Raw genomic sequence first — 12,660 nt, 5'->3', positions numbered from 1 at the left:
CCCACAAAAATGTGTTAACACGCGCATCACATTTCCAAAGCGCTCCCTCACTATTAAGAACGACTCTTCTTCTTTTTCCTCGATGAAAATCATAACTGTCATTTTTTCTTCGTGTTTCTCTTCTTCCTCCTCCTCTTCTTCCTTCTTCTTCTCCTTTTCTTTGTATTTCTCCTCATTTTTTCGCGTGTTTCATCTTCATCATCGTGTTTTTCCTCCTTCTTCTTTTGATTTTGCAACATTATGTATTTTTTTGTTTGATTTTTTCTCCAAAAAAAATTATGAGAATATGAAATAAGAAGATAAAGAAGAACAGCAGAAGATGAGGAGGAGGAAGATGAAGAGTTCTGAATTATACAGAACTTATCAGAATAAAAATACACCCAAATATCTTCGTTTTACACTAAAATATTTTCGTGTTACACTCAAATATCTTCGTTTTACACTCAAATTTGCTGCAAATACAGAAATAAGTTATGTTATATGTACACTAAAATCAACTACCAAAGTCAGCCACCAGTATAAAATACATACTGGAATACAAATAATACATTGAAAATAAATTAAAGCACGCATATTTTATACACAAATACATTGGTGGTTGATTTTAGTGTACAAATAGTACTTTGTACAGAAAAATATTTTCTCTAATGATGCATTTTTTTCTTCTTCTTCTTTTTCTTATTTCTTTCTTTCTTTTAGTTAAATGAATGTAAGTTCATCCTCTTCCAAGTAATTTTGCAGCATTATATGTTTCTTCTTCTTCTTTGTTTGATTTTTTTGTTTTTATTCTTGTTAAGAGAGTAAAACAAAAAAAAACTTGAGAAGATAAAACAAAAAAAAAGATGAATAAGAAAAAGAAGAAGAAGATGATGATGATAATGATGCAAAAAAAAAAGAACCAGCAGAAGATGAGGAGGAGGAAGAAGAAGGTTCTGAATTACGCATAACTTATCAGAATAAAAATACACCCAAATATCTTCATGTTACACCCAAATATTTTCGTTTTACACCCAAATTTGCTGCAAATACAGAAATGAGTTATGCTACGTGTACACTAAAATCAGCCACCAAAGTTAGCCATCAGTATAAAATACATACTGGAATACAAGTATACATTGAAAATAAATTAAACCACACATGTATTTATACACAAATACATTGGTGGCTGATTTTAGTAGTTGATTTTAGTGTACAAATAGCATTTTTGTACAGAAAAATATTTCCTCTAATGCTGTATTTTTTTCTTCTTTTTTTCTTTATTTCTTTCTTTCTTTTAGTTAAATGAATGTAAGTTCATCATTTTCCAAGTAATTTTGGAGTATTATGTGTTTCTTCTTCTTCTTTGTTTGTTTTTTGTTTTTATTCTTATTAAGAGAGTAAAACAAGAAGAAATTTGAGAAGGTAAAATAAAAAGGAAAAGATGAATAAGAAAAAAAAGAAGAAGATGGTGATGATGATGAAAAAAAAGAAGCAGTAGAAGATGAGGAGGAGGAAGAGAAAGAGTTCTAAATTATGCAGAACTTATCAGAATAAAACTATACCCAAAATTCCTTAAAATACACCCAAATATCTTCGTGTTACACCCAAATATTTTTGTTTTATGCTATGTGTACACTAAAATTAGCCACCAAAGTCAGCCACTGGTATAAAATACATACTGGAATACAAATATACATTGAAAATAAATTAAACCACACATGTATTTATACACCAATACATTGGTAGATGATTTTAGTGTACAAATAGTATTTTTGTACAGAAAAAAATTTCTTCTAATGCTGCACTTTTTTCTTCTGAATTGAACCACACCTAAACCACTTGATTGGATTCAAAACAATAAAAAGAGGAGAAAACTTGTATGAGAAAGACACTTGTATGTGGAGAACAAACTGCTCACAAACACCACAGAGGAGTTGCAAAATACACAAAAAATATACCATATTAAAATAAGCATAAACTATAGAATGTAAATACAACTATAAAATCATCATAAAAATTGACAAAAATCAGATTCATGAATCATCGTTAAACAGAAACTAAAACAATTGAACTAAAATAATAAGACAATTCACTCTCAGTGAGATGAAAAGTCATAAAATGTAAATACACCCAAACTTTCCTGAAATATACCCAAATATTCCTGATTTATACCCGAATGTCTGATATAAAATGCAAAAAATTCATTAGAACTAATATATTATATTCAATTCAAACAAGGAATAATGAACAGAAAATTTTACAGACAAGGTTCACGCATTATTCAACTACACAATTATAAACTACTAACTGGATTCAAATTCAAATTCAAATTCAAATTCAAATTCAATTATTAACTGGAATTAAACCACACCTCAGGAACTTCATTGGATTCAAATTCAAAATCTACTTCGTTCTGATTTATCTGATAATCTGAAGTTAAATCATTCATTATCTTTAAAATGATTTTAGAGCTTAATTTCAGAAACAATGGAAAACGAAAAAAACGAAAAAAGAGAACAGAGAGAAACTTACGTAAATAGCGAAAGAGAAGGGAGAGAAAAATGCACGAAAGAGATCGAAGAGAGAAGACAAGAAAACGCAGAAGGAATTCAAAAAAAAAAACGAAATTCTTTTGAAAAGAAAAGTTATATATTTACACGTTGATTGATTAAAAAAATTGTTAAAGAGACGCGTGAAAATATACATGCCATAAAAGACACGGAGATTAATGGATTTACTTAATGACTCACCTTTTCTCGTAAGCGATGATTTTAAAATGTGATTATTTTTTTTTGGGTGACATTTTAAAATGTGACTAAACTAAACTAATATGTTGGTAGAAGAAAATGAAGTACTTAACTAAAAGAATATTTTAAAGACGAATATAATTCAAATGTGAAATTGGAAGAAATGATTCCACCATTTATTGATTGTGAATTAGGTCAATAAGGCAGGTTCGGCCCCAAATAGAGCTCTCACTCTCAAAAGTGGTACTTTTGTCGGAAGTTGAATCCCAAGTCCCTAACCCTTGCTTGAGGCTCGATGGTATGCATAAGGAAGGCAACGGTGGATGACCTGCTGGCTATGCAGGCATGCAACCTCTTCTGCCTGCCAGAGAACTACCAGATGAAATACTACCTCTATCACATCCTCTCCTGGCCCCAGCTTCTCTACGTCGCCGAGGACTACAACGGCCGCATCGTCGGCTACGTCCTCGCCAAGATGGAAGAGGAGACTTCCGAGTGCCACGGCCACATCACCTCCCTCGCCGTCCTCCGCACCCACCGCAAGCTTGGTCTTGCCACCAAGCTCATGACGGCTGCTCAGAACGCCATGGAACAGGCCAGTTTCTTATTATCAACTGCTTATGATTTTGTTCCCTTCGATTTCCTTCTCTTTGCGATTTTGTGGTGATTCCCTTGCAAAATCACAGGAAAGAAATTCTCTATACTTTTGTAGGATTGATCTCATTTTGAATTGATTACTGCTATTAGGTCTTTATTTTGTTGAGTCCGTCTTTTGTCGAGTGTCTTTTGTTGAGTCGTTATTTTGTGTTATTATTTATCTTCTAACAAGCTCTACTTTACTTTGTTGAGAGAAAAGTTATATATCATATATGTTCGGAGAATTGATAAAATTTCACTTATTATGGTATAATTGAGTTTAACTCATAATCAATTATAAATTTTAGTTAACGGGAAAATGTACATAATTGATTTTGATCCACCATAATTGATTACGGGTGCATCAAACTGGGGGAATAATCTAAACATGCTCTAATTAATGTTGGAGACACTTTGATATGTTGTTTCTGCTCTGAAATTGCTGGAATTGAGTTACTCATGGTCACCTTGATTTCATTCTTCTTGGGGTTTTGTGTGACTAACACTTTGGTATCTGATTAATCACTTTGCTACTGAATATTGTAGTTTCTGACTTTCTTTCTGAAGTTGCTGGAATTGAGTTATGCCATGGTTTCTGTAAGAGAAGCATTTTATATTTCTACTACTATCCGTGTCCCCATTTTAATTGCAAATTGTTACTTTGATTTCATTATATGTGGGGTTTGTCGTTTTTCCTTTGCAAAATCATAAAAGAAGTTTTGTAATTATTCATTGTTGAAAACGAAATGAATGTCACTTTGGTATCTAATTAGCGATTTTGCTACTCAAATTGTTGTTTCCGTTAAAAGATTTTCGGAGGTTGAAGATTTGAATTACAGGTTTCTTATAGGAGTTAGTTCTTGCAATTGAATGGTTGCGTACAAAAAGAAAAATGTTTTTAAGGGTTTATCGATGTTATTGGCAATCTCACGAGTGGAGTTATTTTCTTCCTCAGCTTGTCTGTCAATCTGTTTGGTTTTCGGTGAGCAAGTTCTGGGTTTCATTTGCAATTCAAAAAATGCTTGCCAGGGCTTGGTTTCTCTGTATTTACAAGTTTGGTTATTATGAAATTAGAGATATTGTAAGTGTATATATCTAACCAATAAGGGTTAGGTGTGGTGGTAAGCAAGTTGGTCTTTAGGGTGATGACCAAAGGTTGAACTATGAAAAACGCCTTCGGAGTTACAACAACACATAGTTGATTGTTTCATACCGTCTTTGTGAATACTGTCAAAGACAAAAAATATTTGCTTTGTAAATGTTGGTTTAGTAAATGTTTTTCCAATTTTCTCTCTCCCTTTCTTTATGACTTCAGTTAGCAAGCCATTTAAGTTCAAACATTTTTATTAGATGCTAATTTTTGTAATCACTAGTCAGTGTAGTTATCATCAAGTTGTATATGTGTGCTTTATAGAAGGGGCTTAGTATATGAATTGCGAATTGTGGGTACCAAATGTGACAGGTGTTTGGTGCTGAGTATGTCTCCCTACATGTCAGAAAGAGCAATCGTGCTGCATTTAATTTGTACACAGAGACATTAGGTTACAAGATTCATGATGTGGAAGCGAAGTATTATGCAGATGGGGAGGATGCTTATGACATGAGGAAGCAGCTCAAGGGGAAGCAGACACATCAGCATCAGCATCATCATAGTGGGGGTCATCATCATCACCACCACCACCACCACCACCATCACCATCATCATCATCATGAGCATGGTGGTGGCTGTTGTTCTAGTGAAGCAAAGGCAGAGAAGACAGAGACCAGAAATGCAAAGGCCACCTGATTGTGAGAGCAATTTTCCTACATTTTGTTTCTTTGGATTTTGTTGTTGTTGTTATGGAAGAAACTGGGTCAGTGGCCAGTTTTGAATGGTCGAAATGGGTTGTCATTGTCTTCTGTACTTGTAGATTTATTGGTGTTTGTTGACGATTTTGTCTTAATATGAACTTTTACTACTTTTACTTTATGATGCTTGAATAGACATGCTGCATTTCAGCTTATCTGCAGATTTATCACTTGGAAATAATTTGGAAACTATTGATGGTTCTGAAGAAGTTATGTCCATTGTTGATATGCCTTTCTTTCTCTTTTTTTCCCCTCCTTCTCTTCTCTTCTCTCTCTCTCTCTCTCTCTCTTCGGTTTAACGGTTATTTTTTTAGTGTTTCTATCATAGTCCACTCTTGTGAACGAGGTTAGTAAATGAAGATGATTAATAGTTAGATTCAGTATTTTTACTTCTGATGTATGTAACTCAGAAAGGATAGCTTGGTGTTTGTGAAGAGTTCCTTTTTGTTACGCTTGAAAAATATGACCATTTCCCAACTTATAATTTTAGTAGTAGTTTGCTTGTTGATCAATAACTTCTCTATGGAGATTGCCAATATTTGCTCCACACTGGATTTTGACCTGGCTAAAACATCCATGGATGTCATGGGCTGTGGATGGTAGAAAGGGAAAGCGAGTGTGTGGTTTAATTTAACCACCTAAAGTATTTCAAAGCAGATACTTTTCTGCGTTAATATTTCTCTTGCCTTTTGTTTTTGGTTATGAATATCTTAACTTGTGTCCTCTCGACAATTGGATGCTTGCTCAATCATCATTTTCACATTTTTTTCCTTTTTTTCTATTTGATATTAGACACCCATTTTTATCCTTTTCTTCATTTGTCGGATGCAACTAGGTGTCTAGTTGAGTAGGAGAGGATTTGACATTCAGCTATAGGTCTAAGAGAGGTTAATTATAGGTCCTTTGATTGAGTCTTTGTTCGCTTTTTGTTTTATTTATTTAGTTTTTAATAAGTTTCACGTCTATTAACTATTACTTTTAAAAAAATAATTAAATATTAGTATTTTTGTATGACCAAAATTTTTTCAATTGCTCACTTATGTATAACTAGATCTTTTACCGATTTTTTTTATATGTTTAAACTATCTAAGGCGAGACTTTACTAATTTTTTTAACAATAAACGTTATTCTAGTCTCCCATATTTTCTTTCATTATTCGCTATACATATATGGTTACTCATCTGTCAAAACATCCTCATTTTGGTCATATAAGTCTATGTTTATGTTATTTTTGACGTCTAATACTCCGTTCTACACAACATAACTGATTTAATAGTACTATGATAAAATTTATCTTTAAATTTTAAAAATAATTTTGTCATAGACAAAATTTGAACCACTAGCTATTTTGACAAAGGTGCAGGTAGTAAGAATAAGGAATTAAATTTGAATATCAAAATTGCAAAATTTACACAGTATCTTCCAAAAAAATTTTAATAAGATGTGAGAAATAAAGAAAAAGGAAGTGCATCATATTGACCTCGTTCATAATGGATTGTCTTTCAAATACTAATTGTTGAATATTTTGTCAACTTTTTTATTGGGTTGTCGCGGCAGGCACAATTTTTCATTGAAAGCTTTTTTAACTGAATTTTGAAAATCACATTATACCTTTCTAAGAACATGGAATTATAAGCCTGATAAATGAATTGTAGTAAGGCAACAGTTTTGACACTTTGCAGCAAAAACCAATGTATGTGCTTGTCTTTTAGCAGGTCCCACATCGATGAAGTCACTTATGCTTCTCACATGAGAGTCATTAGAAATAGCAGCGTGGACAACAACACCAAACCACGCAGCCACGCATTATGTACAAAGCGAACTATTCTTTCGCCTTTTACTAAAGAATACCGTGTACATGTTGCATTAAGTGGCATACGCCAATTTTTGAAGGGTTTTCTCCTATTGTAGGAGTTGCCCACAACAGTAGTTATAAATCTTGATAGAGTAGTATTATTTTACTAATATTGTTTTACACTTTTACTAGAATGAGATCATGTTTGGTAAATTAATTATAGTATATAAAAAATATTATAAGAAATATTAAAAAGGGCAAATATTTAGGCTTTAAATTTATCAAATACAATTTTTTACTAAATTATATAAATCGCTACGGTCTACAGATTTTAAATGTACATAAACTGTTTCGTCCAACAGTTTATTAGTATAAATACATGAGAGAGGAGTCACGGAATATTCAATTTGAGCCATTTTCATCTTTTTAGAGAGAGAAAGAGATGTTCTAGAGAGAGGAAGATAGGAAAGTGTGGTGAGGAAGACAAAGTTCTTCACGTCTAGCGAATTTGGCCATTCTGATTTTGCTGGGGCCGGGACCATAGCGGATGAACGCAGTCTTTATCCGCTCAACGATGTTGCGCACGTTGTCGGCAGCATCAACAAAGAAGTAAGTTTATTTTTTTTAGTTATTGAATTTCATATAACATAAAATGTAGTTTTCGGGTGCAGTAGTTAGAACACATAATTTAGGATTGGTCAGTTTAGGATTTCAAAATTAAAACGTAAAATTTAAACGTATGATCAAATGTTTAAGTAGAATGATGATCCTCTTGTATTTAAGATATAGGGTTCAAATTTCAAGGCATATAGGCTTGTTGTTTTAGTATCATATTTAAAAATTAAGATTTAAAATTTTAGCCTTTAAATATGTAAGTTTAAATTCTAATATTATAGTTTTAGTTGTTTAGAGTTTAAAATTTAAAGATTAAATTTTGTAAATAGAACCTAATGGTTGTATTTTACATTCTTAAATTTTAAAATTAGGGTTAAGTACTTTTTTCGTCCTTAAGGTCTGAGGCTAAAATCAAAATCGTTTTCAACCTTTTTTTTGTTATTAAAATCATCATCAACATTACAAAACGTTATAAAATCGTCCTTTTGTCCATAAACAACATTTTTTGAACAATTTTACTCTTAAACAAAAATAATAAAAAAATCTCCATACCCTCATCATTAACTTCACATCATCATCATTGCTTCGCATCTCCTCCCTCTCCCTTTCGTCACCACCATCACCACTGCCACCATAACCATGACCACTGTCATCATAACCAACACACCTTCTTTATCGCTATTACCCATTCATCATTCTAAATTATTATCACCCGCTCATTACTCCCGACACTTTTCTTTCAGTAACAACAACAGTCCCAAAATAAATCAACAGCAACATCCACAAAATAAATCAACAAAAAATTCAGATTAAATAATAATTCAATAATCATCAATAACAATTTTAGATCCAAAATCAGCAACAACAGAAATTAAAAAATTAAAAAAAGAGAGGATTTTTATGTTCTTAAAAAATAAAAATAAATAAAAAGAATGGAAGAACGAAGATAGAAACAGAGAACTCAAAAGAGGGGTGGTGTTGCTGCCATCCGTTGCCGTCGCAGTTGAGAAAAATAGGAGGAACGACGTGTGGAAAGCTACTGCTACTAGCGCTGTCGCAGCTGTGGTTGAAGAAAGAAACGACGGTGATGGAGAACGACGTGATGGCGGCAGCCAGAGCTGAAACCACTGGAGTAAGAAATCCAAATCAGTGGCCAGAGCTGAAACGACGCCGTTGAGGTCGATGCCGACATGGTTGTCATTGGTGGGTGGCTGAGAAAGGTGAGGCCAACACCAATGGAGGAAGGGTTGAGATTAGTGATGGAGAGGAAGAAGAAGGTGGAGAAGGAGGCAAGGATGGAGATAGTAGGACAGCAGAAGGGGAGATAAAAAGAGTTTGTATTGCATAATCCGAATTTGTTGTGAGATTTTTTGCTTGGATGGGGAGAGAAGAAAGGGAAGAGATAAGGGAGTGGGGGTGCAGGTGGAGAGGGAGAAGGGGGAGGGGGTGTTTTATTTTTTAATATTATTTTTATTATTTATGAAGGTTGTGGTAGGCTTAGAGAATGAGGGGTTGAATCTATGCCTTCCGTTTAAGTTGCAGTTATGACCCTTTAAACAAACTTTTAGTTCTGATTCTGTTTGTACTCGCAGCAAAAATTTATGAGACAATTTATTTTGTCTCATGAATATCAGAAAATAAAACACAGCAGAGAAGAGAAAAGTTAACACCAGCATATATCCTTGTTCAGTTGCCTTGTGCTATGTAACCTACGTCCAGTCTCCTCCACAACAATGGAAGAATTTTCACTATAGTTAAAAGTATTACATATACCAATTCTACAGGATTGACCCAATCCTTTCACACTCAAGTTCTAACCTAACTTGACATTGGCTATGCTAATACCTAACTATTCACTCTTAGTGCTAACCCAACTAAGAAAGGGATACCTTACAGGTACAAGATACAAGACATAGACATACCTAAAGAAATCTGAAAATAATTCTAGGCTTTTCTCTCAAGTGTATCACTCAACCTTTTTCAACTCATGGCTTTTACTTGAGCTCTCTCACTATGCCTTTACTCAAAAGAGATTACAAAAAGATAAACATAGAAAAGTACATTACAATCTGTAAAACATGAAGGAGATTGACTTCATCAACAGCCTCTTTGCTATATGCAAAACCAGATTTGCAAACCTCAGATTCAGTTCTTCAATATTGGTCGAATGCTTCTTTGAAAGAAAGCATTATCCAAGTAGAGGAACTTCTTTACAGAATACAACTCACCAAACTCTGGTTTTCTCTCCTTGGTTCTGAATGAAGAAAAATCTTCTTTTATCTCCTTGCATGTTGCTTGGTTGCTCTTCCTAGGTCAACTTCTTGAGTCTTGAACTTCACCAACCCAACCGTTCACTTATTCCTATTAATCATCAAAATAGGGACTTTGCTTTTGACTTCTCTATCTTGACCGAAAGTCACATTATCAGCAGAGAGTGATTTCTTCAATGGTAAACCCAGATCTTGACCATTGAAACACAACTTGGTCCCCAAGACATATTCTCAGTCGTTGATGCACAGCAGTAAAGAATAGAAATTCTCTTTTCTATATCACGCAAAATAGAGTGGCAGAGTGTTGAAGAAGAAGAGAAGAAAGTGTGATGCATGAATAAGAAAATGGTTTACTTTTAATCTTTTCTTAAGCTTGATTTGGTTTAAACTTGCTGATTTGACATCTGCCTTTCAAGCTTAATCTCTCTCTTTCTTGCTTCTTTGGTGATTAGCTTAGGGAAAAAGCTCTCTCTCTCTTTCTCACTTTTCTGAGTTTCTGACCAACACACAGAAGTGAACGTTACTTGTGATGTGAGATCAAATTGGAGGGATTTTTTGGTAACGGGCTTGGATCGGATTTGTTTCATGCAACCCGTTTGCCTCATCTGACTTCTTTTCTTTGTTTTTCTTTGGGCTTCTATTTTTTGTTATCAGCCCACCATCCTTGCTATTTTATTTTCATTCTATTTGGGCTATTAAATTGAATTTTGGCCTGCAATATTTAATAAATAATTAGTAATATGCAATTATCAATAATCAACACTAATTATTTATTTTGCCCAAAAATAATGTTTGTCATCACTAATTAATTTAGTTAATTTCTTAACTCAATAATTTATATTAATTATTAAGGGTAACTTGATTTTATAACGTTTTGTAACATTGAGGATGATTTTAATAACAAAAAAAGGTTAGGAACGATTTTGATTTTGGCCTCAGACCTTAGGGACGAAAAAAGTATTTAACCCTTAAAATTATAAGTTTTGTAGTTTAGTTTTTTAAATTTAAGGTTTAGTTTTTAAAATTATAAGTTTAGTATTTGATTATTTTAAATTAAAGAGTTGAGTCTTATATTTAAGTTTTATTATTTTAAATTTATTATCGTAGGACTTATGGATTTAAAAGTTTGACATTTATCACTTGTTGTGTGATACATTTAGAAGCGTTTCAAACTGATATGTAGAAGTTTAGTAATTTTGTTTTGCCAACATAGTAAAATTAGTTTGAAAAATATGTAATTCTGAAGTATATCTAAAATGTTAGTTAAGATTGGATAGATAGGACACTTGTAATGTTTATTTCTATTTATAATCTATGGGTTAAACTTGTTAGTGATGGAACTTTATTTGGTTTGATTATTTCTCTCACATACTATAGTCAAGTAGGTATATTTATAATGTCTGAAGGCAACAGAACATGTCTCTACATGACAGGATCATACCCTATCTGGGGAGGGTTAGTTTGTACCACCTGGCAAGGCTCAGCACAAGGTGGTTCTAGTTGGATGAGCCCCTAGTCAGTGCATTCATTGAGAGGTGGCGTCTTGAGACGCACACCTTTTATATGCCATTCCGGGAGTGCACCATCACGCTGCAGGATGTTGCATAGCAGCTGAAGTTGCCCGTGAATGGTACGGCTGTACTCGGATGCCTTACAGATTTCGAAAAGCTGATGGATGATAACAGACCTGCTTAGGAGTGGTTTCAGGAACTATTTGACGAGATTGCCTCGCCGAATAAGGTAAAGTAGTTTACAGTTCACTTCACCTGATTCCATGACAGATTCAGGGTGCTGCCAGAGGATGCTACTAAGGACACTGTACGCATATATGCACGAGTTTACATTATGATGCTGCTATCTATTCAGTTATTCGGTGACAAGAGTGAAAATCGAGTTCATATATGGTGGTTGCCCTTTGTGGCAAGGCTTGACGAAATGGGCAGTTATAGTTAGGGTTCGACAGCGTTGGCATGGCTATATCGATGCATGTGTTGGGTTGCCAACGGAAATGTGACGAACTTGGCAGTCCCCTTCCAGCTACTACAGTCTTGGATTTTCTGGCGGTTCTCTAGTCTCAGGCCGTGGAGATTCGACGACTTTTCTTTTCCGTTGGCTTCCAGTTATCGATATATGGGCACTTAGACTTTCAGTTTTAGTTTTGCGGTTCTAGTTATTAACTAAGTTTTTTCTAGTTTATATATTCATATAACGTTGTCTTCGTTCAGGTGAGCCACATATTTACCGACATCCGACCACAAGGAGGAAAAAGTTATCCAGTGTCGCCTTGCATTAGACCGCTTAGGTGATCGAGATGTAAGTTGTTTGTGTTTTTTTTTTCAAGTTTCGCTTTTTGTTTGCCTACATGTTTAGTATTTAATGTATTAATGGAGCATTCTGTAAACATTTGCAGATTGTTTGGGAGCCGTATGCTGCACTTGACGTGCTTGCCGTTGTTCATCCAAAGATTCTAGTCGAGGAGCACACTCGGTTATGGCGCGCATGTACTAGCCTGATTTACTTCGCTGTCATTGAGTGGCACCAGGTAGATAGGATGTTGTCACAGTTCGGTGGCGTTCAGCACGTGCCTGAGCCGGCCTCGAACATAGACTAGCTTCATGGCAAGGATGTTATAATCACTATTACTATAAATTCTGTTCAAAATGTGAAACAGGTATCATCATTTATATGAAACTATACAACAAACATATGAACATTATAACAACTAACGAATGTCCAATTTTAGCATCAATAAGTCTAAGGTTTTAAAATT

At 34.0% G+C, this 12,660-nt stretch overlaps 1 protein-coding gene and 1 non-coding gene across 2 annotated transcripts; both read left to right on the top strand.

Moving 5' to 3' along the window:
* Positions 1-2,893: 2,893 nt before the first annotated feature.
* On the top strand, positions 2,894-5,365 carry LOC107462819 (N-terminal acetyltransferase A complex catalytic subunit NAA10). The gene is made up of 2 exons (XM_016081494.3): positions 2,894-3,321; positions 4,825-5,365. Exons 1-2 carry the CDS (start codon positions 3,022-3,024, stop codon positions 5,146-5,148), a joined length of 624 nt encoding a protein of 207 aa, XP_015936980.1. The 5' UTR covers positions 2,894-3,021; the 3' UTR covers positions 5,149-5,365.
* Positions 5,366-7,007: 1,642 nt separating this feature from the next.
* On the top strand, positions 7,008-7,125 carry LOC127741370 (U5 spliceosomal RNA). Its single transcript, XR_008002322.1, has one exon. It is a non-coding gene; the product is annotated as a U5 spliceosomal RNA (small nuclear RNA).
* Positions 7,126-12,660: the final 5,535 nt, after the last annotated feature.

This window comes from Arachis duranensis, chromosome 8, assembly GCF_000817695.3.
Source record: "Arachis duranensis cultivar V14167 chromosome 8, aradu.V14167.gnm2.J7QH, whole genome shotgun sequence".
Classification (NCBI taxonomy): Eukaryota; Viridiplantae; Streptophyta; class Magnoliopsida; order Fabales; family Fabaceae; genus Arachis; species Arachis duranensis.
This window is presented reverse-complemented; position numbering and strand designations above follow the sequence as displayed.